Source organism: Podarcis vaucheri (assembly GCF_965113315.1).
Source record: "Podarcis vaucheri genome assembly, chromosome: 8".
NCBI classification, from domain to species: Eukaryota; Metazoa; Chordata; class Lepidosauria; order Squamata; family Lacertidae; genus Podarcis; species Podarcis vaucheri.
In genome coordinates this window covers 80,282,287-80,308,748 of record NC_138766.1, presented here as the reverse complement: position 1 = coordinate 80,308,748, position 26,462 = coordinate 80,282,287, and the positions used below count along the sequence as shown (strand labels likewise).

Genomic DNA, 26,462 nt, shown 5'->3' with positions numbered 1-26,462 from the left:
AAACCACCCAGAACTTTTTGAGTTTGAGCCACCTCTGTTAACCTGTTCTTTGAACCCATCTATTTGCAGTTCCTAGTCATTTTTAAGCTGGCTTTTCTGTTTTAATACACCTGTAGCATTGCTGGGTTTTAAATGGTTAGTTTTCAAAATCAGTTTGCTTTTATGAGATGCAAGCTGCCTAGGGTTGCCATAGATTTGGAAAACTGCAATTGGCAGCAGTGTCCGGGCGGAAATCAGGACAATCCGGATACATGGCAGCCCATGTTGGCAGTTCCGTTTTTTAAAAAGAAAAAAAAGCAGCTCAACAACTTTTCTGTCCGTATTTTCACTGTTTGAAAAATGGCAGCCCTAAATCTGCCCCTCTTAGGTAGGCTGTGTCTTAAAAACTGGGCAGCAAATAAATTTATAAATGGTTTTGTATGGGGGCGGTGCAGTCTATATTTATTGTTTGTTAGCAAGTGAGTACTGTATTTTCCAATCTGGTTTTATCTTCCATGGCATGCAAGTTTCTTGAGGAAGAGAGAACTTGAGAACATTCAAACCACACCCACCCACACCCCGCCCCACGTGTTATGGGGCTGAAACAATGTGTTTTCTCATTATGTGACATGCTTCTGTTTGGCATCAGTGAACATCATTTTTGTCAGTAATATAAGAGATTGCACATAGACTCCATTAAGGTGGGTTACTGGAATTTGGGCAGATTTAGTCCTCTTTATACAATCAGTGGGGCCAAATAAGCTTGTATCTAAGCACTACAGCATTGACGATTTGGTCAAAATATGTTACCAGACCTATTTCTGATAGGGACACCGAGCAGCATGCTTTTATGCACCATGTATTGCTGATGTTTTATTTGAAAATACTTGTGTCTTTACTTTAGAGATTTGCTTTAGAAAACAGCTACACCTTTCGTTTGGTATTTTATTTTTATGTACAAAAATATTTCTAAAGGCATTTAGAATAAAAATGGTCTAAAAAAATCAGTCCCTTTGATCTCTTAAATGCAGCTCCTAAGTGGAAAAAGTCCATCTGCAGGCAGATGTTGTCCCTTCAGCTGCTCCACTGCGCATCTGTCGGTGGGGCTTGCTTTCCGCGCGCCTGCGACATGACCTTTCGCCTGAGCTGTCTAACTTCCACCAGCAACTCCTGCTCTCTGGATTCCAGCTCTTGCCGTCCTCTGTCTAAAGAAACTAACAAAAAAAGGAAAGATAAGAATTAAAAGCCCCCTGGGGATTACAAGCGTGGAACAGCAACTTTTTGGAGATCAAAGCGGCACGAAGTTATGTTTTATTTGGAAAGTGTAATTGCACATGTGAAAAGAACATAAGATGAGTGTGCGGGATTGAGCACCTAGTCCAGCATCGTGCTCTCTCAGTTGACAGAATGCGGGTGGCGCTGTGGTCTAAATCACTGAGCCTCTTGGGCTTGCCAATCAGAAGGTCGGCGGTTCAAATCCCCGAGATAGATTGCTGTTGCTCTGTCCCAGCTCCTGCCAAACTAGCAGTCTGAAAGCACACCAGTGCAAGTACAGTGGTACCTTGGGTTACAGACGCTTCAGGTTATAGACTCCGCTAACCCAGAAACAGTACCTCGGGTTAAGAACTTTGCTTCAGGATGAGAACAGAAATTGCGCAGTGGTGGCATGGCTGCAGCAGGAGGCCCCATTAGCTAAAGTGGTGCTTCAGGTTAAGCACAGTTTCAGGTTAAGAACGGACCTCCAGAACGAATTAAGTACTTAACCCGAGGTACCACTGTAGATAAATAGGTACCACTGTGGTGGGAAGGTAAACGGCATTTCTGTGCGCTCTGGCTTCTGTCATGGTATTTCATTGTGCCAGAAGCGGTTTAGTCCTGCTGGCCACATGACCTGGAAAGCTGTCTGTGGACAGACGCCGGCTCCCTCAGCCTGCAAGCGAGATGACCGCCGCAACCTCATAGTCGCCTTTGACTGGACCGTCCAGGGGTCCTTTACCTTTCTACCTCTCTCAGTGGCCAGCCAGATGCCTTGGGGAAGCCTGCAAGCAGAACCTGAGAACCCACAGAACTTTCCCCACTGGTGATTCCTGGTAACTGGCATTCAGAGGCATAATTCCTGCAACAGTGGAGGTAGAAGATTATACAGTGGTACCTTGGGTTAAGTACTTAATTTGTTCTGGAGGTCCATTCTTAACATGAAACTGTTCTTAACCTGAAGCACCACTTTAGCTAATGCGGCCTCCTGCTGCAGCAGTGCCACCACTGTAACTTGAAGCGTCTGTAACCTGAAGCGTCTGTAACCCGAGGTACCACTGTATTTTAACGGAGGCATGGGAACCTGTAGTCCTCATCTGCCCCAACCACTATGGCCAATGGTGTTGGGGCTGGGGTTCATACAATGACAGTCATCTAGTCCATCTCCCTGCAAGAGTGGAATCGAACCCACAACTGAGATTCAGAGTCAGATAAAGAGTCAGTTCGGAAGGAGCCCAAAAGACTTTGCTTAGCCACTTACAGTGTTTTGATGCTTCTTCTGCCGGTGAATCGTTTAAGCAGACGTTGCCAGGCTGTGATTGAGTCTTGCTGGGTGACAGGAGGGATTCTGAACTCTTTCGGGTCTGGGAGGCTCTCAAGTCGCGCAGTCTCTCTGCAGAAAGGGAACAGGCGGGATCCAGGAAGTTCTTGCTAAGTTAAAGGCACACTTTGAGCCAATGCATTTTATCAGTTTTACACCAAAGCCACCTCAACGTTATACCCTGAATCATGATGAAAATGATGCCGTTCTTGGAGCTGTGATACAAAACTACTTCATTTATTCATGGAACATATTATCTGAATAATAATAATAATTTTATACCCTGCCCATGTCCTTCATATGCCGCCTTGGTTCATTCCTACACTAGCCAAGACCTTAGAACAATCTTCAAGAGCAACTCCATCATGTCAGTCTAGCCTCAAGGCCCACAGAAATACAGAGCTAGTCTAGGTTATCTGTGAAGCAGGATGACCCAGGAATCATCAAATCATACGAACTGAAAGGGACACGAAGGGTCATCTCGTCCAACCTTCTGCAATGCAGGAATCTCAACTAAAGCATCCATGGTAGATGGCCACCCAACCTCTGCTTAAAATCCTCCAGGGAAGGACAGTCCACAAGGATTATCCAGCCCCTAGTCTGTACACAATGAAGTAATGATGGAGAGATTGATAAACTGAACACATTGAACACATTATCAGCATGATTCCAGTGTACTACTGTTATCAAATCCCCTTCTTTCTCCAAGGAGGTGTGAATGGGGGTTATCCCATTTTATTTTCATTCTAACCCTGACGCAATCATTTAGGAAGTTTGAATCTGGGCTCAAGGTAACTTAGGACAAGGGGGGTTGCAAGCGCCTGGACCAAGGTCAAAACTTGGAGGGATGGGACTATCCTGATGTTGTGTAATAAAGTGGTACCTCGGTTTACGTACTTAATCCATTCCAGAAGTCCGTTCTTAAACCGAGGTGCACTTTCCATGAGGCCTCCCGCCGCCGGTGCCCTTCCACCGTTCGGATTCTGTTCTTAGACTGAGATAAAGTTCACAAACCGGGACACTACTTCCAGTTTTGTGGAGTTCATAAACTGAATCGTTCATAAACAGGACTGTTCTTAAACCAAGGTACCTCTGTAGTTAAGACAGTTGGACTATGACCTGGGAGTTCAGGGTTCGAATCCTCACTCAGCCATGAAGCGCCCTGGGTGTCCTTGGGCCGGTCCCCATCTGTTAGTCTGACCAACCTCGCAGGCTTGTTAGCGAGGATGAAAGGGGGAGGAGGGGAACCAGAAACGCCACCTTGAGATCTTTGGAAGATAAAGGTGCCATATACCGTATTTTTCGCTCTATAACACGCACCTGACCATAACACGCACGTAGTTTTTAGAGGAGGAAAACAAGAAAAAAAATATTCTAAACGAAACAGTGGATGTATGATTTTTGTGGTTCATGCTGTGGCCACAGACATGTGATCTGACGATGAGTTTGGGGTAGCCCAATGCAAAAATCCTGAGGATCCATGTGGATCCGTGCTTTGTAACCACGTTTTAAGTGGGGAGGGAAGGAAAAGCACTCAAGGGACAAGGAGCAGGCGTGGGGTGTGTGGAGAAGGATGCTGCTAATAATGCAGAAGAGGGGTATAAGGGGAGAAGGCTCCTCTCCTCTCCCGCTTTGCTCTTTTAAAACAAGCAGGCTCTGCTTCTCTCCCTCTTCCCCGGCTTAGAGAGCTGAAAAGCTTTGCTGCTATTTAGCGAGCTGAGTGGGGAGGAGAGAGGGACAGAGAGCGCGGTTTAAAGCAGCCAACCAGACAGTTTCAAAGCGAGCCACGGAGGAGGGAAGGAAGGGGAACCATGGATCCTCTGCTCACGACTGCAGCAGATCCCCCTCCCCCCGCCACCCACAGGCATTCGCTCCATAACACGCACAGACATTTCCCCTTACTTTCTAGGAGGAAAAAAGTGAGTGTTATGGTGCAAAAAATACGGTAAATGTTAAAGATCGGCTCCCATCAGCCTCAGCCAGCACTGTCAAAGGTGAGGGATTATGCGATCTGTTGCCCAAGGAGATTTGGACGGCCACAGGATGCTCACACATATCGTATCCACAATATAAGCACACTAGCTTTCAAATGGACCACAAACGTTACCATGTGTTTCAACTTTGATGTCTGAGGTAGTATTAAAGGTTTTCTTTTTAACAGAAATGCCTGAATAAATGAACAAAGCACGTGGACTGCATGCAGGAGGCACTCACCAAAATAGCTGTCTTCGTCTTGGAGCTTCTCAGCCAATTCTACAGCATCATTCATTTCCCGTTCAAGAAAGCGCTTCCTGTTGGCATCCAAAGCAGCGGTCACAGCCTGCTCTGCTGCTAGCTGCTCTTGCTTTTCCAGGAGTTCCTCCCACTGAAAGAAAACAGGCACAGAGAAGATGTTGTATTGAAAAAGGGAGAGAGAGGAACTAGGCAGAGGGCCTTCTCAGTAGTGGCGCCTTCCCTGTGGAACACCCTCCCACCAGATGTCAAAAAGAACAACAACTACCAGGCTTTTAGAAGACATCTGAAGGCAGCCCTGTTTCGGGAAGCTTTTAATGTTTGATGTATTATAGTATTTTAATATTCTTTTGGAAGCCGCCCAGAGTGGCTGGGGAAGCCCAGCCAGATGGGCGGGGTATAAATAATAAATTATTATTATTATTATTATTATTATTATTATTATTATTAAAGAAGGAGGCAGCAGCATCAGGGACCAGCACTCTTAAAGGTAAAGGTAAAGGGACCCCTGACCATTAGGTCCAGTCGTGACCGACTATGGGGTTGCGATGCTCATCTCGCTTTATTGGCCGAGGGAGCTGGCGTACAGCTTCTGGGTCATGTGGCCAGTATGACTAAGCCACTTCTGGCGAACCAGAGCAGTGCACAGAAACGCCATTTACCTTCCCGCCGGAGTGGTACCTATTTATCTACTTGCACTGGCGTGTTTTGAACTGCTAGGTTGGCAAGAGCAGGGACCGAGCAACGGGAGCTCACCCCCGTTGTGGGGATTCGAACCGTCGACCTTCTGATCGGCAAGTCCTAGGCTCTGTGGTTTAACCCACAGTGCCACCCGCGTCCCCTTCCCCGGCCTCGAATTTCTCCAGAGCTTTCTACGAAGGCGATGGATAGAGGCATAAGTGCAGGGATCCCAGTTGGTGTGGGGGGGTCAGGTGGGATTGCTATGAGGAATTATGAAAAATGAAGCATGCCATTGTGTCAGCGATGAAAGCATTGCTTTGACTGGGCTTGATTCATTAACAATAATTTCTGATCAAATCCCACAAGCCTCTGCATCTCTGTCCATTCTCTCTGCCTGACAGTCACGTATAGCATATTACACAGGCCAGTTGCTTCACCAGGCATCCTGGGTCATAAATATAGAAGGTAGCTTTTGATATAGCTTTTGTCAGCTTTGTTAATCTTAGGGTCAGGAAGAGAGTTCACAAGGAGATGGTAAATACTACCTGTCCTTCCTCTCCTGTTTACTGCTGTTTATGACCTCCGGGGTTTGCTAAAAGCATTCTTCCTTGATTCCTATTTTATTTACTCTGCATGCTCAAGTAGGTAATAGTTTCTTTGTAGTTAAAAGGATTTCTCTCATCTAACTTTGTCCCACATGTTTTTGAAATGCTCAGAGGACATCTGATTGGTTCTTACAGCACTGGGTTATAAGTTCTTTTGTTAATAAAAGGGAACTGGGCCAGGGTGTGACAGATTATTATACACACTTCCTCCCAGAATCTTGCTGGCCAAGCCTCGTGTGTATTTTATTAATCAGGGTCCAATCCTTCCTAGCCTTTGGAACGCAACAGTTGGGACTGTGGTGAGGAAGCAAGCGGGCTGCTACATTTTGAAGGAATAGGAAGCAACACACCGTAAGCCGCCCAACCAGAGCCACGCAAGAGGTGAACTGAATGTGTGCTTCATCAGCCACATAAGTGGTCCCTCTCCGTGCCCTGTGACCCAACCGCGTCCACCAGCAGAGGCGCAAACAACTCTGGCCAACCTCACAGCACTCACTTTTCTGGCTTCCTCCTCTTTCATTGCCCCAAACAGCTCGGACTCTGCCATTCTGTTGTTACGAAGGTGCCTGGCCAGCTCTCGATATCGCAGGTCGCGATCCAGGTCGCCGCTTCGTTGCTTGCGCAGGACCTGAGTCCGCCAGTCCGTGCTGATGTGCTCTTGATCGGCTTTGGCCAGGCATTCTTCAACCACCTCAAAAAAAAGAAAAGAAAAGAAAGATACCATTTGCATCAGGGAAAGACAGGCTTTGAGTCCGTTCCCTCGAGGAATGAGCCAGGCTTGTAAGAGCTACCACCTCATTGCTTGCCTATGAAGGGTGAAAATTCTCAGCAGGCGATCAAAAAAGGAGGCTTTGCAAAAAGGAATCTCCCCCCCCCCCATTATCCACAAATCACTAATAAATGGGTATATTAACAACAACAACAATTTATTATTTATACCCCGCCCATCTGGCTGAGTTTCCCCAGCCACTCTGGGCGGCTTCCAATCAAGTGTTAAAAACAGTACAGCGTTAAATATCAAAAACTTCCCTAAAAGCCTTCAGATGTCTTTTAAAGATAGGATAGCTGCTTATTTCCTTCACAACTGACGGTAGGGTGTTCCACAGGGAGGGCGCCACTACCGAGAAGGCCCTCTGCCTGGTTCCCTGTAACCTCACTTCTTGCAGTGAGCGACCCGCCAGAAGGCCCTTGGCGTGGAACTCAGTGTCAGGGGTGAATGATGGGGTTGGAGACGCTCCTTCAGGTATACAGGTATATATATATTCAAGTATATATAAATATATATATTTGGGTAAGTGGAGCAGACCTTTTGTGAACTTTCTGTGTAACCCTGAAGGTACAGTAGCTTGCTTTGTTTAAAAGACATCTAGAGATGAATAGGCATGTGAAGCCAGGAGAGACTGGCCTGGTTTGGGGGCACAGAGTCACACTCCCCAACAGTAGGCGCCACTACCATTCACTGAGACAGTGTGGGGCAGGATGGGCACAAGATGGGGGTCACAATATTGATTATGAATTATGGGAAAAGTTGTGTGTTCCAACACAAGGTTAAAAATCAGGAGCTACAACAATTTCTGCTCTTACTTGCTTTGCGTTCGATTCTCCGTCTTGCTCAATTTCAATCAGCCTCTGAAGGAAAAGGTCTTCGTGATCAGCTTTTGCCCGGCTCACATCCAGTTCCCCTTTTACTTCCTGAGCCACACTTTCCTGCTCTTTGAGTAGTTTCTGCCGAGGTAGAAACTTTGGTTAGAAACAAGGATGGCGTGGAAGAGTGTTTTTTATCAGCTGGAGTTTGTTTTGTATCAGAAGGACTAACAGGGATGCATCTTCAAAAGGTACAAAAAAGGACTGAACTGCCATGCCAAACAAGAGGAGCCAGAGCGATTCTGCAGGTTAGAACGGACGGATTTCTAGCCCGTTGCCAATTTGAAAATCAGATTGGGCAGCACAGAATCACAGAGTTGGAAGCAATCCCTGAGGGTCATCGTGTCTAGCCCCCTGCAACGCAGGAATCTCAACTAAATCATACATAACAGATGGCCATCCAACCTCTTCGGTCCCTATCCAACACAGTAAACTTTCCAAGCCACTCAGATTTCCATCTGCATCCAATCTCAGCTTTGACAGTGAAGAGGATAAAGCTCTAACCAATTGTAGAGATGCATCAAATGTCTACCAAACCACAGTGAAATAACAAGGGCAAACAACAACAACAACAACAATTTATAATAATAATAATAATAATAATAATAATAATAATAATAATTTACTTATACCCTGCCCATCTGGCTGGGTTTCCTCATCCACTCTGAGTGGCTCCCAACAGAATTAAAAGCACAATAAAACCTCAAACATTAAAAACCTCCCTAAACAGGGCTGCCTTCAGATGAGATACGACTGCAGGGTCCCAGCAAGCGAAGCACACAAACCTGCTCAAAAAGCCGCCTTTGTGCCGTGAGCTCCATCTGCCGCACTTCTGCATCCTGAACTGTAGCAGCAGTTTCTTGCTCTCTCATAGATGCCTAGGACAGAAAGAGATTAGAATCATAGAGCTGGAAGAGACCACAAGGGCCATCGAGTCCAACCCCCTGCCAAGCAGGAAACACCATCAGAGCACTCCTGACATATGGTTGTCAAGCCTCTGCTTAAAGACCTCCAAAGAAGGAGACTCCACCACACTCCTTGGCAGCAAATTCCACTGTCGAACAGCTCTTACTGTCAGGAAGTTCTTCCTAATGTTTAGCCCAGAAGAGCAACGATGTCCTCCTTTTGTTGCCAGCATCTCCGAATACAGTGGTACCTTGGTTCTCAAACTTTATCTGTTCCAGGAGCCCCTTTGACTCCCTAAACGGTTCAAAAACCAAGGCGTGGCTTCCAATTGGCTGCAGGAGCTTCCTGCACTCAATCGGAAGCCGTGTCGGATGTTCGGCTTCCAAAAAACGTTTGCAAACCAGACCATTTGTGGCGTTTGGGAGCCAAAACGGTCGAGTACCAAGGTACAACTGTATATATAAATAAATAGCAACAACACACCCACCCACACACCAGGGTGGAGGGAAGCGGTATCATTAACCAATACAGCTTCTCGTAAAAAGGCATCTTCCACCTCTCAGCCTCCCCTTACAGCAGCCTTTCTCACCCTGTGGGTCCCCAGATGTTGTTGAACTACAACTCCCATCACCCCTAGCTAGCAAGGCCAGAGCTCAGGGATGATGGGAGTTGTAGTCCAACAACAACTGGGGACCCACAGGTTGAGAACCGCTGCCTTACAGATTTCCTACTTGGATCTAGACCAGCAGGGTCTAACTTTTCAGGTCTTGGTGAACCCAAACCCATAGTGAAGTTGTTTGGGGCTGGATCCACACACTCAAACGATGGCTACTTGGCCATAGAGAGACCAGCTCACCCAACTCAAGAAAGCTGTTAGTTGGCCCTGGGAAATGAGAGAGTGCTCCAAAAGCCCTCAAAGTCGCGACACCTGCTGGTTTCTGCAATCCACTTTCGGCTTGGTCCACACCCAAGCAGGAGAAAGATGCAGGAGAGGCATTTAAAGGCAGAAGAGTAAAGCTGAGATGGGGAGCCTTTGGCCCTTCCCAGTGTTGCTGCTGGACAGAGCTTTACCTTTCTTGCAATTTCGTCATCAAGCCGTTTGAGCTCCATTTCCCGCTGATCTTGCTGGTACTTCAGGAAACGCCTCCTGGCGGCTTCCAGTAACTGCAGCTCCTTCACTTTCAGCTCTCGCTTCACAGCCGCTAGTCTTCAAAATGCAAACCAAGAGACAGGAATCAAGGAGGGCAGGAACAAGTGACCCTCTTGTGATACAAAAGTGACACTGGGCATTTTCTAAGCAGCTGCCCCAGCTACCATTGCCAGGGATAATGAGAAGTGTAGCCCAAAAACTGATGCAGTGTGAAATTCTGGAAGCAGCTTCCAGCTGCCTATTGTAGCAATTCTCACTCTATGACAGGGATAAAAATCAAAGATTTTTTAAAAACTACAACAGATTTTTAAAATTTAAATCGGATTTTTAAAATAAAACGCTTCTGGAGGAAAAATCTTTCTAAAGATAGTTTTCTATTTAAGTTACATTGCACAGTGGTACCTTGGTTTTCAAACTTAAGCCGTCCTGGAAGTCTGTTCCAAAACCAAAGCGTTCTTATATATTAACAAATATAGTTATGAAAGTACTTGATGTTTGACATGATTGAGAAACTAAGATGTGGAGATATGCTTCAGAGATCCAGACTGTGGGGAGCTCCGAAAATTTAATAAATATAATTTGGACTATAATTTGGTCTTTTTTATTTTAGTTTTATATTTTAATTGGATGTTTTTTATTGGAAAATCAATAAAAATGATTTTAAAAACAACAAAAACAAAGCGTTCTTAAACCAAGGCGCATTTTGCCATAGAAAGCAATGCAAAATGGTTTAATCTGTTCCAGACAATTAAAAACAACCCCTAAAACAGCAATTCAACATGAATTTTACTATCTAATGAGACCACTGATCCAGAAAATGAAAGCAATAAACCAGGCCGCAATCTACTACCCAGTATCAAAAACTGGTAGTGATCTACCCATTGCCATTGGAGGGATGAGAAGGGAAGGGGGAGTTTAAGCGGTGTGTGTGTGTGTGAGGAAACACTCAAACTGGAGGGACGAAGTGCACGTTTGGGTGTGTGTGGGGAAGGAGGTGGCTTACTGGATGCAGGAGAGGAGAGTTTCAGTGGGGTGGGGAGGAAAGGGAGGCAAAAGTTCTCTTTGCCCCCCAAGCCAGCCAGCCCCCTTGTCAAAGCAGCTGAGCTGCAGAATGCTGCCGGGACACTTTCCCCCAATCAGCACGATCTTTCAATCTCTCTCTCGTCAAAGCAGCTGTGCTTCAGAGCACTGCCAGGACACCACTTCTCACCAGCCCAATCAGCGCGATCTCTCTAAAACGGAAGTGAAACATTAAAACCAGAAGCTCAGGACACGTCCGACTTCCAAAAAAATATATCGAGAACCAGAATGCTCACTTCCGAGTTTGCGACGTTCGGGTTCTAAGTTGTCTGTGAACTAGGCTGTTCAAGAACCAAGGCACCACTGTAGTCCAAAGACTATGCATCAGTAAATAAGGATTTGTTTTAAGTTTTTCATGTGTGCTAAAACTCTAAGGTTTTTTGTTTTTTTTAATTGTTTAACCACATCAGTTAACAAACATGGATACATATGCTATAATGTTATTGCTTTAGTTACAAAAATTGTTTAAATTGTTATTAAGGAAATGGTTATTTTCACCCTTCCAATAAATTATGGCAGAAAAGTTGTCCAAATATAAAGTTAACTTATTAAACCTCACAATAATTTCATAATTATCTGTGTATTTCTAATAGTATAGCCAAATCAGTAATTTTTGATGTAACTGTAAAAACTACTCTGAAAATTTATTCCAAAAATGAAACCTTCATCTGGTTGTAAATATTATTATACCAGCAAGAGTCTGTCTGTTAAAAAAATGATTTAAACCAAGTCTTACTGACTTGTGATTTAAATTGATTTGATTTAAATCAAATCCACCCTGCTCTGTGACCCAATAACGTAGAGCTTTTTACAGATGTAATCTAAACAGGGAAATGATATTTTGCAAGATGAAACATTACTTTTTTGGCAAAACAAGTCCATCTGCGGAAGAGCAGTTCTTCCAGTAATATTCCTGTGGTCAGTACCAGGGATGCTAAAATGGAAAATACCTCCGCCTTTGCTCTGCTAGTTTCTCCTCTTCCTTAAGCAGAATCTTCCTCCTTTGCTCCTCAGCCTCCTGAAGCAGTTCTTGCTTCCGATACCAAGTTTCATCTTCCACTCTGCGCTCAGCTGCTTTGGCTTCTATCTCCTGGACCAATTGTCTGCAGAGAACAATCACAGGGAAGTTTTCAAATGTTTGATGTTTCATTTTGATGTTACATTTGTTGGAAGCCGCCCACAATGCGTGGGGTAACAGTGAAGTGGACAGGATCCAAAAAATAAAACAAAACTATTAATTATTATTATTATTATTATTATTATTATTATTATTATTATTAATTTCAAACTTGACAGTTTAATGAAGCAAGAGTTCAAGCAAGTCCATCATGCTTTCAGTTCCAAGTACAAAATAGTTTTTAATCTCAAATACTATACGTAGGCAGCATAGATCACTATAGACTGGCCTAGATTATAAAGCAATGCAGGCTGAAAGGAAAAAAAAGTTTGTTGTACATTAAAAAACAACCCCATTGTTCCAAAGGCTATACATTTATCTACAGTTGTACCTTGGAAATCGAACGGAATCCATTCCGGAAGTCCACCCGACTTCCAAAATGTTTGGAAACCAAGGTGCAGCTTCCGAATGGCTGCAGGAAGCTCCTGCAGCCAATCAGAATCCGAGCCAGACGTTTGGGTTCCAAAAGAACGTTTGCAAACCGGAACACTCACTTCCGGGTTGGCAGAGTTCAGGAGCCAAAATTTCGACTCGCAAGGCGTTCGAAATCTGAGGTACAACAGTACTGGCAATAGATGGGCAAGTCCAAAAACCCAATATATTTTTCTCTTCAAATGTTCAGTTCTTCCCTTTCACAGGGGCAACTGCCTGTCAAAATGACACAAGGATGTCATTGCCCACATAGTTAGAAATCAAACCACACGGGCTAAGGAACATTGATTTGCAAGTGTCACTCATTAATGGTGCCTGCATCTCCTGCCCTTTCAGCCAAAAAGCCACCAGATCTTTGCAAAGCAGACCTCACTATTTCCAATGGGCAGGCTGTTCCACGGTCAAACTGCTCTTGCCAGTAGGAAGGGTCACCCAAATGTTTAGCCAAAATCTGCTTTCCCTGCAATTTGCACCCACTGCTTCTAGTCCGGAGCCACAGATAAATACAGTGGAACCTCGTGTACCCCACCCGTATAAGACGCCCCCTATTTTGGGGGACTTCAGTTTAAGAAAATGGGGGGAGATGGCCTCCGTGTATAAGACGCTCCCACATTTTAAAGGGAAAAAACCTAGTCTTATACACGGAAAAATACGGTAAGTTCGTAACCGGAGGTACGACTGTAGGACCGCAGCATCTTCTAATGCAACTGATCTCCAACCAAGATGGTCCAAGTTCTGCTTTACAAGATTGGGCTACATTGTCCTCCCATCGGATCTGCGAAACAGGCCGCCCAACTAATTCCCTGCTGCCACCCGTTCAATACCTCTCTCTCAGGTACTCAATCTCATCCTGTCGGATTCGCTCTCGCTCCTGAGCCTGGTAATCCACAATGAACTTGGGGTACTTGTTAAAGACGGGGTACTGGCCCTTTGTCAGCGGCACAAAGTCCTCCAGCATGCGGCGCGGGTGGATGTCGGCCGGGGTGCATTCCATGAGGTGGTAGGCCTCTTTCAGCACGGCGCCGACGTCGAGGTTGTTCCGATGGTGGAAGAAATACTGCAACGAAGGTGGCCTTTGGTTTAGGACAGAAATAAATACGGGGAGGATCCTATTCAGAGCTGGCTCAACTTTCCTGAGATCATGGCAACTGGACCTCAGTCCCCCAGGCGCTGCTGAACTACAACTCCCATCATCCCCAACTGTCAACGAGGCTGATGGGAGGTGGAGTCCAACAACATCTGGAGGGCCAAAGGGCTCCCTGCCTTGAACCTGACAGAACCTGCACCAAAGGCATTAAGAAAATATACAATTTTGTTGCCCCCCGCCCCGTGCGTGCTAGAATTGATGGTTTGATGATTTATTTTGTTTCTGCGTTCCAAAATCTTACAAATTTCAATTACGCTGCAGTCAAAATACCAATCCCTTATATCGCAACTGCCGTTTCAATGACTTCCATTCATATTGACACGTTAAAGGATTTCTACGCCTACAGATGAAGCATTCAAACTCTCTCTTTCCTGCGTGTGACAATTATTCTGTCTGTAGTGTTTCTTCCTGTCCTTGTAATATATCTATCTTTTGTCAGTTGCTGCTGTTCTCCAGTATGCCTTGGGTGGCGTTTGTGTCCCATTGTTGTTTCAGAAGTTCTCCATTACTCTGTCCCTGGTTCACTGTTTTGCAGCTGCAAAAGTCACACTGTCCCAATAAATTTCCTGTTTTCCCTCACAAAGGCCCTGTCCCATGCCTTTAAGAGATGCATGAGGGTGCAAATCAACAGAAGAGGGGGGGGGGAAACTGCAACATCTTTCGCTCTCAAAAGAGTCACCAAGTGGGGTCCTGTCCTTCTCATTTACATTTATTTAGCAGATTTCAATCCTTCCTTCAGGGCTACCACCTTCTGTCAATGACGCGAATAACAGGGTAAGAGGTGACTCCTCTTCTGCTCGGGGTTTGCTGTCAGTTGGGTCCCCCTTCATGCCAAGGGGCACTGACTTTCACCTAGAGCAGTGATCTTCAGCCCTCGGTACTCAGATATTGTTAGACTACAACTCCCATTATCCCTGATCGCTGGACTAAGCTGGCTGGGGATGATGGGAGTTTTAGCCCTACAACATCTGGGGACCCAAGGCTGAAGAATGCCAGTTGAGAGCAAGGGTGGTTAACCTGGGTCTCTCCAGATTAGGGATGGGTAGACAAATTAGGATCTGGTCTGTCCCAGTTCTGCCTGGTGAGGGGACCGAGCCTGTTCCACTCCAATGCTGAGCAGATTCTGAAAGGAAAATCCTTAAGAAATCTGCACAGAAACATAAAGGCAATGAAGAAAGAACAAATAGGGCTTATATAATGGTCTGAGGGCTGCAGAGCTATTTCTTGCCTTTTAAGAGGTAAAGGACCCCAGCCAGTTAAGTCCAGTCGCAAACGACTCTGGGGTTGCGGCGCTCATCTCGCTTTACTGGCCGAGGGAGCCGACATTTGTCCGCAGACAGTTTTTCCAGGTCATGTGGCCACCATGACTAAGCCGCTTCTGGTGAAACCAGAGCAGTGCACGGAAACACTGTTTATCTTCCCGCTGGAGTGGTACCTATTTATCTATTTGTACTCTGACGTGCTTTCGAACTGCTAGGTGGGCAGGAGTTGGAACAGAGCAACGGGAGCTCACCCCGTTGTGGGGATTCGAAGCGCTGACCTTACAACCGGCAAGCCCTAGGCTTAGTGGTTTAGACCACAGCGCCACCCGCATCCCTTCTTGCCTTTTAGGAGGTTATAAAAACAGTTTATCTGCCTATCTACAGTCTGGGAGTGGCTGGGCGACCTCATTTTTGAAAAATGTGAGAAATACCTTTTATCAGAACAGAGGCAGTGCTGCAGCCGTCAGCCTACCTTGTAAAGATTCTGGCAAGGCTGCAGATTGTGAAGTGGATCCGCGATCTGATACAGGTTGTGATCCACCCAGATCGAGTCAGGCGAGTATGCTTTTGAGTACCAATTTGGTGGATTCCTCCCACATTCCCTACTCCAGATGTTGCTCCACTATGCCTCCAATCAGCTCCAACCAGCATGGCCATTGGCTAGAGATTATAGTAACTGTAGTTCAACAACATCTTGAGGGTCACAGGTTAGTCACCCTGATATAGAGCTTAGTTATCTACTAGTGTGGACTGGGTCGTGCAGTAAGATCTAGGCTCCCAAGCGAATAGAGTTAGGCCCCATGAGGAGACACGCCGACCCAGCAGCAAGATGCTCACCTCAAAGTCTTCCTTCTGATTACAGTGAAGCAAAGGAGCTCTGGAAGAGATGATGTAAGCAGCAACCACCATCAGAAAGTAGGAAGGGTGGTTGGAGAAGATGTTATCGAACATTTTCAGCCATTCCTCCCTTGTCAGAACCTCCGAGAACATGGTTTCCAGAAGAGGCCAGGCGTAAACCTGGTGTCAGGTGGCAAAGACAATTAATGGTCACCTAAGCACAACACATTGAACAATCTCATGCTAATATTGTTCCATGCGAAGGTTGAATATGTATTTATTTTTAACCTGTGATGTTATATTGTAGCTCATGAAATGCTGAAGCAGCTCTTTGTCATGGTGTGCCAATATGTTTTCCACCATGCCGAGGATGTTGACTGGAGGGTTGGGGAAAAACTCAAACCAGTGCTGACACCAATTAACTAAAAAGAAAAGAAACAGAAACAGCTCATTGCACTAACAGCAGCACACAAATGCAAATTCGCCTGCAGTTTTGGTCCCACGAATGACTAACTCATGTTTGAAAAGTTGGTGGATGCAACAAGGGGGCAGTGATATTGAATCTTTCTCCCAAATGTGCCTCCCATTTGACATTTTTCAATGACAGCATTACACGCTGTGACATTTTGATGCAGCTCCTGCTAGCATGTGAATAGACGTCATTCAATCTTATTGGGAAAAGCTACATGCTGTGATTGGGGACACTTCTGAGCAGTGCAAAACCTCTCCCACCCATTCCTAATATTCGGTAGCCCAACCCTTATTGACAGAGGGGCTCTTGGGGGTTGAATGTGCCTGTGTTCGGGGCACACAGAGGTATGCTGCACATCCCACAGAAGTCCTCAGCATACCAGCCATCACAACAAGGGGCATTTTGCTAGCTGGTAAACAATTTCCCCCTTTAATGGACTCACACATTCTTTACTGTGGAAATCGAGTGGATGCTGGACTCCATAGCTGCACCAGCAATTCACAGCTCTCTGTTATTTGCAAGCGGTCTCTTGGAAGGCAGTGCCTGTGCTTGGACAATCGTAGCTTGGTTTAATTGCAGTGTTTCCCAAACTTGTGTCTCCGTCTGTTTTTGGACTACAATACCCATCATTGCTGACCACTAGACCTGATGGTTATGGATGATGGGAGTTGTAGTCTAAAAACAGCTGGAGACTCCAAGTCTGGGAAACCCTGGCTTAACGGAACCAACATATCATTATTCAAAGACAGCCCACAGTATAGGAAGTGTGTCATCATTCAAGAGCACTCCTGCCTTACCTATTACAGTAGCAACCACTTCAAAGCAGATGAGCTGATTGTTCTGGAAGAGTTTGACGAAAGGGAAGGCCAACAGAGGGACGTAGGGCATCTCGCCAAAGATGGCGGACCAGTGAGCTAGAGCAGATAAGGTCCTGTGCATGGACAGAAGAAGCAAGGGCTCAGAGAAAAGTTGGCCAAGAAGAATCTCATTTAGTGAAGAGTTAAAATCAGCCTTAACTAAGCTGGCGCCCTTCGGATGGTTTGGACTATAACTCCCATCAGCCCTAGTCAGTGTGGCTGAGCTAGCTGGGGCTCATCTTCCCTTCCTTCCCACCTGAAAACATGTCCATATTTACCTTTGCAGGACTCTCAAGAGTTTCCTGCTTTTAATAGGGTATTCATTCTGAAGGTGCACAAAGGCTGAATGGGTCCCTTTATCCAACAGGCTGCTAAAGGCCAAGTGGTTTTCTGGGAGATGAAGTAAGGACCGCCAAACAAACATTCTGTAACGACAAGGGAGATTTGCAGATACAGGCCAGTTTTGTTCAGAAGCGGCAGAGCCACAGTGCTAGCTTCCCAACAGGTGTGGTCACAGTTGCTTACTGCGAAGGATGAGGCAGCGGAGAGGTCAGCAGGGTGCAAATGCAATGGCAGGAGTGTCTCCACCAGAACACATGCACCACACAGGCTTCCCCGCTGCCTCGCACTTGCAGTAAGCAGCAGCAACCCCCCTGCTATGGGGTTGGTGTAGTGGCTCTGCTTCTGGTAGAAGGAAAGACACCAGGTTTGCACCCCACACACCTGTATTTTGCAGGATACTCCCCAAATCCTTTCAGCAAGGTTCGCAGCCGCTTCTTGTTCAATCCATCGGGCAGCTCATTCTGGAACAGGAGCCACAAATTACTTCTTGCACCGAGATGGCCTTTTCCCGCCCTTCCTGTCTCTCCTCTCTAACCTCTTTCCTCCATTTTGAATTCTGCACCTTGCAGTCTCTACTGTGGGTCCTCATTATGACCAAGCTGCCCTTCTTTTCTGTCCTTTGCACCTTGAAATGCCATCTATTGATTTTCAAAACCAGCTGGGTGCTGCCCTAGAGTGGCCACCCTGTGAGGCACAACTTTTGAATCAACCGTGCAAAATCACCAGATGTTTGGCGAGAGGGGTATTCCCAGACTGGGATGTTTGCATCTCTCTGGCAGAACTCATCTCGGCCAAGTTGTAAGGGAGAAAGAGCTGGGAACTGGGAAGGAATAAAATGTGGAATGAAACATGTATCTTCCAAATTTTTTTAGCTCAGAAACATATTGGGGAGGAGATCCTGCCTTGGCTTTAGTGGTCGTAAAGTAAAGGTAAAGGGACCCCTGACCATTAGGTCCAGTCGTGGCCAACTCTGGGGTTGTGACGCTCATCTTGCTTTATTGGCCGAGGGAGCCGGCGTACAGCTTCCAGGTCATGTGGCCAGCATGACTAAACCGCTTCTGGCAAACCAGAGCAGCGCACGGAAACACCGTTTACCTTCCCGCCGGAGCGGTGCCTATTTATCTACTTGCACTCTGAGGTGCTTTCGAACTGCTAGGTTGACAGGAGCAGGGACTGAGCAATGGGAGCTCACCCCGACGCGGGGGTTCGAACCGCCAACCTTCTGATCGGCAAGTCCTAGGCTCTGTGGTTTAACCCACAGTGCCACCTGCGTCCCTTAGTGGTCGTAGCAGAAATTTGAACCCTGGGTGCGCTATTTCCAAGGAGGAAGATTTATACTAGCCTCCTCAACCCTGGTAGCCTCCAGATGTTGGACTCCAACTCACATTGGCCCCAACCAGCATGGCCAATAGTCAGGGAAGATGTGAGTCGTAGTTTAGGAAAACAACAGCACATCTAGAGGGCATCAATGGTAGGGAAGGCTGTTCCATACAGTCAGTCACAGTAGTGGCAACCTTCTATTTCTTATTATTTTATTTATTAATTCCACCCTAAGAAACTCACGGTAGTGTGTGTGGATTTTCTACTTCAGGAATCAGATCTTGGCCCTACCCTGTCAAAGGTTCTTACCTCTTTATCCTCATGTGACACATCTGGCTGTGGTTTTAACCTTTTGGTTTGGATCTTTCCCCTTTTCGATTGCCAGGGTCTCTCTGAGATGCCGGGTGTTACTCTCACTGTCAGCTTGGTAGTGTCAAATTTGCTTTTGGACGAGTCTTCAATCACTTTAAACAGAGGTGGGGGAGGCTGAAAATTCAGGAAGGAGATCCATTAAAAACCTTTCAACGCCAGAATACAGAATGTATTCTGTAAAACCCAGCTAAAAGTCTAAATAATCCTGGTCACTGCCTAAATACAAACCAATATGCTGCTGAGTAAGAAATGTAGAGTAAGAAATGTAATTCTAGAAGCCTGTCTAAATTCTGCCCTATAACTCACAAGAGGCATTAGTGGATAAGGCAGTTTTCCAAAGACTCAAATCTGGGTTGATTGTTTTTAAGCTTTTAAGGTAGATATTTCCCCCCTCGATTCATAAGAATGGCATACAGTAGTACCTCGGGTTAAGTACTTAATTCATTTCGGAGATCCGTTCTTAACCTGAAGCACCACTTTAGCTAATGGGGCCTCCTGCTGCCGCCGCGCCACCGGAGCACGATTTCTGTTCTCACCCTGAAGCAAAGTTTTTAACCTGAGGTATTATTTCTGGGTTAGCGGAGTCTGTAACCTGAAGTGTCTGTAACCTGAAGCGAATGTAACCCAAGGTTATATCAATGTGCAGACTAAATCAAGTAGTTTCCAACCCACCTTAAATTATAAATCAAGTCAAAGCCATTATCCTCCAGGGTGAACTCTTCACCTGGTTTGAAATCAGAACTCTGAGATGTATATTTGCTAAAGTAACACACATGAGGTGTTGCTTGCGGGGGGGACTGGTTGGGAGGAAGGGTCCCCTGCCCATTGATTTTCCATTGCAACCCCCTCCTCCCGCACTGAAGCCATAGCTCTTCCACAGCAGAGCATTGGAACTGGAAGCAACTCGGACCAGAGGAAAACACATTCAATTGAAGGCCCAAAGCAACAGCCGGCAGGGACTTCCTAAATGCATCTGTCAGAACAGAATGCTGGACTGCATGGGCCTTTGGTCTGATTCATAAGGATTCTTCTGATGTACCTTGTTTACTTCTTTTGTCAGTGCCTGGACACTATATATGTTAAGGCTGCCGTTCTCCATGACCGCTGCAATGTACCTCCCATTAGGGCTCACTGCAACAAGGCTGATTCCCTCCTCATGGCTGCCGACAACAAAGAGTAGCTTGCATGTCCTTATGTTGATGATTCTCATGATGTTATCTTGACTCAGCACTCCAAGAACCTAGAGGGCAAAGAAGAGGGTGTAAGAGAGCTAATGTGGAACGGACAAAGAGCTTAATTTGCTTTATTAAGCAAACAGACATAACAATGCTGTGATCCTAAGTAGGACTTCTATTTGGGCAGGCATGTGTAAGATTATGCAGTAATATTTTGTAGGCAGGAAAATGGTTTTCATTTACATATGCAGATGCTAATGCAACAGGTTTTTTTAAAAAATTATGCAGACATGGAACTGTTGTCACATGTTTGTTTACATTCCAGCACAGTTTTCTGGGAACTTCCGTTGTGTGTATAGCCTTTGCTTTTCCCCGTCTCTCTGAGAAGACAAAGAGAGAGACGACATGTTTCTTTGTGCTGATTTATGATTAATAAATCTGTAGTTGTAGTATGCTTCCACAAGCCTCACGCCTATTCTGTGTGTGCAGTTCGCTCTGCTGATATAGGGTGCCCTGGCTTTGACGCTTGGGTGCGCAGCCCGAAAACGTGTAATCTGAAGCGTCTATAACCCGAGGTACCACTGTATAAGATGATGCTTTTTTGCTTAAAAAAAAATTATGCAAAAATTGGGCGTCGTCTTATACACAGATAGCGAATGCAAAGTGGGGACGTGCAATTAATGGCAGCAGCAAGCAGGAGATTGGCAGCAGTGATTGGGCGGGTGATTGGTGGCTGGGGCAAGTGGGCGGGTGAGCTGTTGGTGGCAGTGGGTGGGCAGGCAATTGGTGGCTGTGGCAAGCTGTGTGATTGGCAGTGGCTAGGGCAAGCGATTGGTGGAAGTGACCTCCCCCACCCCCCCAAAAGCTAAACAATTTAATTTCTTAATTATGGGTTTAAAAAAATAGGGCTTGTCTTATACATGGGGGCGTCTTATACATGGAAAAATATGGTATGTGCCAGCTATCAGGAGCTTAGTGAACACCATTCTGCTTCGAACTCTGCCACCCACCTGATTCGAACCACCGTCAAAGCTGTCTGGGAGGAATTCGAGGTGGCGAACGGCTCGCACTTTGGTGGGCATCTGGATGATCCGAAGCAGCTGCTTGGACTCCAAGCACCACAAGTGAAGGTGGTTTGATTTGCCCCCTGCTGCAAGAACACGACCGTCTCTGCATCCCAAAACAAGACATAGTTGATGTGAATGGAGGGGAAGAGTCACAGCACAGTGGTAGAACACCTGCTTTGCATCCAGAAGGTGTGGATGTCTTCCACCTGACTGTCTGGATAACCGCTGCTAGTCTGGGTAGCTGATACCAAGCCAAGTGGACCAACAGTCTGACTCAGTAAAATGCACCCGGCTCTGCCAGCTGATTGGAGGCAAGCACCTCTGGCCAACAGCAGAGGAAAAATAAATCAAAAGGGATGAGACACTGACCAGAGGAGGAATGACTGCTGGGAAGAGTGCAGAGAGAAGAATGCCCATGGTACACCTGTACCAGCAAAACCAGACGCCTTCATCTGCCCCAGCTGGCATAAAACAGATCTCTGCCATACTATACGATAATCTTTATTGTCATTGTCCCATACAGAACAACGAAATTGAAAAAATCTACATCATTCAAAAACCAACAAGCCTGCTATCCCAGCCTGGTTAACCCCCTAAAAACTCTGATACCCCATAATTAAAAACAATATACTCCCACAGAGACTACCTTACACTGCACTTAAAACGAAAATCACATTTGGATAAAAACTGTTTCTCAGACGGCTAGTCCTAGTCTTTATAACCCTGTACCTTCTTCCAGAAGGCAGAAGCTGAAAGAGATCATTTCCAGGGAGCGCACTATCCTGCGCTATCTCTGCCGCTTTCTTATGACACCTGGAAGCGTAGATTTGATCCAAGGTGGGAAGAGTGCACCCAATTATTCTCTCTGCAGTCTTTACAACCCTGGACAGCATTGTTTTCTCCCTGACTGTTCAACTCCCAAACCACACACACAGACCATAACTTAATACACTCTCAATAGTAGAATGGTAAAATGCCATCAACAGGTCCTCTGAGAGATTATTTTTCTGGATGATTCTCAGAAAATATAACCTCTACTGTGCTCTCTTCATCAAGCCTTTAAGTTAAGGAGTAAGTTGTTTTTCCTGCACCACTCCCCCAACTGCTCAACTTCCTTCCTATAGGCCACCTCCCCCTCTCCATATCAGTCTCTACAGTCATGGTACGAACTGTAACCTTCCAACAGTTTGACTTCACCACCAAAGGCGCAATCTATTGTCTCTCAAGACACATGGATTCCAGAAAATCTAACCATAACTCAGCATTACCTAGAAGGACTTCTGCATGGTTGTAGTGTGAATTACCTTGTAACAGCAAAAACTTTGTAGCTCAACGAAGATCCTTCAACGGGCGAAGGCAGCTGAAACTTGCAGCGAAGGGTATCAAACTCCCAGGCAAAAATAGAGTTATCTTTAAAGCAGCTGAGGATGGTGTTACTTAGTGGAAGAAAGAAAACCTGAAATCACAGGGAGGAAGACTTGGAAAGAGTCCATGCATTGAGCAGGAAATACCTCCAAGGTACAGAATTCTAAAATATGCGCTTCCAGATTTCAACTGTTTAATCTCTTACACTTCTGTAATGGGATAGGACCACATGAGCTTTGAGGTACCCGAGACTAGGACTCCAGGAGAACCTGGGAAATGGGGGAAGTCAGGCTTGAGTTTGTGAAGCACAATCAAGCTCTGGCAAAAGGAGGAAATGCAGGAAGCGATCACTGAAAGCAAATACTTCGCAACAATGGCTGGAGCGGGCCATGTGGTACTGTCTAAGCCTCTCTGAAAGTGTCAAAAAGGTTGGCAACCTGGGCAAAGGAAATGTTTCTTTGGACTGACCTTCTGAATGCCCACAGACTGGCGGACCTGCAGCTTTCTTTTCCTCTGAAAAGTGTCGAGATCCCAAAGCTGGGCTGTGTCGGTAGATGACGTGATGGCATATCTACCGGAACCATGAACGGAGATGGAGGACACCGAAGATTCGTGTCCTCTCATCCAACTAACAAGTTCTTTGGTATCTAAGAAAAGAAGAAGAGCAAAGAGATAAGATCGTGGTGGGACCTTCTAGCACACAGTCTAATTCAAGCTTCTGGGGGAAGTCTCAGCGGTGTCCGGTGCAAACAGGGGAAGCCATATGAAAGTTGACTCTGGCAGAGATGCTTCAAAGACAGCGTTTACGCCCAGATTCACTTCCAACCTGAAAGGTGAATCACCTGTCAGATGATAAGCAGGTGCCCCCCCACGTCAAAAACAACCAGTGGAAAGGTTATCATAGCACATATTTTGTTATGTTCTTTATCTTCAGTTTATTAATAAAAATGTATTGTTGTTTTAAAAAGGAGAGTAGCGGAGGTTGGGTCAGTTCTGGGTCCTGCTCTCAGGCTGAAAAGGGTTCAGTACTCCTGGTTTAATCAAAGGTAATAAAACTCCAGTTCTGAGGTTCCTAAACTAATCCATGGACCTCCAGTGGTCCACGAGGGTCATTCTGGTAGTCCATGGTGTATTAGAGGATTTGTGACTGAAGACAAGAGATGGGACACCTCTTGCATTAAACATTAATATTGCTTTTTAACTGCTGTATGGTTGTTTTTAAAATAAAACAACTAAAAAACCACACAGCATCTAGATCACCACATTACAACTGCTACAACAGGCAGAAAAGCCATTAAGTGGTTCACCAAGATCCTCAACAATTTTCAAGTGTTTTGAATTTTCAGTGAGAAAAAGAAGTTGAAAACTGCAGCTCTAGTTTTATCATCACACACGAGATGAAATAGACACTGAGAAGCAGTCATATAGAAGGAACACAGGTTTTGTTAACCGTGCTCAGTACCTGTGTCGAAGCATTTAATGGAATAATCAGCCAAAGCCACAAGGAATTCTGTTTTCCTGCGGAGATTAAATGCCAGAGCAGTACAAGCTTGCATTGTTCGTTGCACCAGTTTGAACCTATTTGTACAAATCAAAATTATTACTTCAGAAGACAAGGAAAACTCATTGCAGCCATAAATCAAAGAGTGATTGTTGGTAAGACACATGCCTCAATACAGCCTTTGTGATTATATCACAGGCTATATAGTAGCCAAAATAACAGTTGTTAAAATCAACCAAAGTTTGTGAGGTTGAAACAACACAATAAACCATGGTTAGCAAAAACCAGAAGCAAAAGCTTCCAAACTGCTATTTGCGCCTGTTCTTGGCAACAGGGTGGGCAGTGTTTGAGATAAGGCTTCATTAAGCTTGCTTTTGCAATACTAAACTATGTTTTAGAGTTACAGAGAAATCAGCCCAGTTTTTTGAGTATATAAACAACTGGATAGGAACTTACTAGGGCCAGGAGGGGTAATCTAGAAAGAGCTCACCTCACTACTTCATGCTTAAAACTGTGCTAGTGTATGTATCCCTCTACTGACCCACAGTTTATATATTTTTAATCAGAGCACATCAAAAGATCAGAGACAAAGAAGCAGCACTTGCCTGTTGCCCACCAAGTCAAAAACATAGATATTCCCTTGATGATCTCCAGAAAGCAGTGCATCTCCGGAACTGTCAAAAGCCACATTCAAAAAGCGAATGGTCTTGGAATGATAGCCTGTGGCACTGTGAATAATATTTACGATGACTCTGAAAACAAGATGTCGTCAACAGAATGGTGTTAAGAAGTGGTGAGAGCACCTTCCCCTACCCTTCTTTTTAAGATGCTGTCTAGGTTTGTCATCACTTTTCTCCCAAGAAGCAGGCGTCTTTTAATTTTGTGACTGCTGTCACCATCTGCAGTGATCATGGAGCCCAAGAAAGTAAAATCTCTTACTGCCTCCATTTCTTTCCCTTCTTTTTGCCAGGAGGTGATGGGACCAGTGGCCGTGATGTTCGTTTTTTGGAAATCAAAAAAATGTGTATAAGATGTCAATACAGTGATACCTCGGGTTAAGTACTTAATTCGTTCTGGAGGTCCGTTCTTAACCTGAAACTGTTCTTAACCTGAAGCACCACTTTAGCTAATGGAGCCTCCTGCTGCCGCTGTGCCACCAGAGGCCAATTTCTGTTCTCATCCTGAAGCAAAGTTCTTAACCCGAGGTCTCAGTCTCAGTCTCAGTCAGTTTTATTGCACATAGCCAAAGGCTGCCACAATGTACACAGAATTATTTGACAATTAAAAGAAAATATACTGAATTGGTAAAAAAAGACTTAAAACATTTATATTATTAAAACATTACATACTCTAAACAAAGCTATAAAAGTACCCCAATGTACAAATAAAAACATTAAACGATAAAATTCATAAGCTAAAATCATCACATGGTCACTAATGTTAAAAACTATATCAATTAATACAGTGTGCAATTTATACTCAGACTTTGGTGACAAAGATAGAGCATGGCCTAAGGTAGATAGATGGGATCAAATAAATTCATCTCCTTTACAGTTGATGGCTACCTTGGCTATATAATTTGCTCTAATTTTCCTAGCAGCAGTTGCAAAAAGTGCTACCCGCCAGGTCACATACTTATCTGTGTCTGCAAGGAAATATAACATCATATAAAAGGGGTTCTGGCCAGGGGACCCTGTCATTATAGGTACCAAAAATCTTTTTCTTGCATCATTATATAACGGACAGTGCAAGATATAATGCATAAGGTCCTCTACTTCAGAACATCCCCTAATGCAAACACGTTCGTTTTTTGGTATGCCTCTATGTCTCCCATCTCTATAAGCAGAGCTTATTGTATTAACCCGAGGTACTATTTCTGGGTTAGCGGAGTCTGTAACCTGAAGCGTATGTAACCTGAGGTACCACTGTATATGTTTTATCACTGTGGAAAATGATATGCTGAAAATTAATTAAAAAATATTTTAAAAAAGGAGAGGCCAATTCAGTAGGGACTGCATTGGAACCGAAAGGGTAGCCTGCTCCTGGACATGGGAGCTCCACTGATGACACCCAAGGACAGGGCCCCCCCCAGCCCCCCTAAAGCCAGTTTCCCCGCACGGTTTACCCCTGCTGCGTGGCCGGGGAGGGCTTGCGGTGCCAAATCTTCCCGTCCTCCCGGCTCCCCAGGTCCGAGCTCTGCATCCTGACGAGGAACTGAGGCGAAGCCGCCGCCGCCGCCGCCTCCCGCTCGAAAAGGTTCCAACCGCCCAGGCCCCGCCCCGCT

At 45.4% G+C, this 26,462-nt stretch overlaps 1 protein-coding gene across 1 annotated transcript; it reads right to left on the bottom strand.

The window, feature by feature from the left end:
- Positions 1 to 906: 906 nt before the first annotated feature.
- Positions 907 to 26,462, bottom strand: TBC1D31 (TBC1 domain family member 31). The gene is made up of 22 exons (XM_082235537.1): positions 26,304 to 26,462; positions 24,784 to 24,930; positions 24,140 to 24,255; positions 23,146 to 23,324; positions 22,617 to 22,768; positions 21,256 to 21,415; positions 20,110 to 20,310; positions 19,008 to 19,184; positions 17,760 to 17,839; positions 17,315 to 17,461; positions 16,977 to 17,110; positions 15,996 to 16,129; positions 15,708 to 15,887; positions 13,286 to 13,518; positions 11,803 to 11,955; positions 9,694 to 9,829; positions 8,502 to 8,594; positions 7,657 to 7,797; positions 6,569 to 6,763; positions 4,769 to 4,919; positions 2,495 to 2,626; positions 907 to 1,193 (listed from the first exon to the last, which is right to left on the bottom strand). Exons 1-22 carry the CDS (start codon positions 26,378 to 26,380, stop codon positions 1,054 to 1,056), a joined length of 3,258 nt encoding a protein of 1,085 aa, XP_082091663.1. The 5' UTR covers positions 26,381 to 26,462; the 3' UTR covers positions 907 to 1,053.

Coding starts and splice junctions, on each gene's coding strand:
- TBC1D31 (XM_082235537.1), bottom strand. CDS start 26,380: ATGCAGAGCTCGGACCTGGGGAGCCGGGAGGACGGGAAGATTTGGCAC. Junction 19,185..20,109: donor TGACAAAAGAAGTAAACAAG/GTACATCAGAAG, acceptor CTGAATTTTCAG/CCTCCCCCACCTCTGTTTAA. Junction 17,840..19,007: donor TGTCACATGAGGATAAAGAG/GTAAGAACCTTT, acceptor CTCCTGTTCCAG/AATGAGCTGCCCGATGGATT.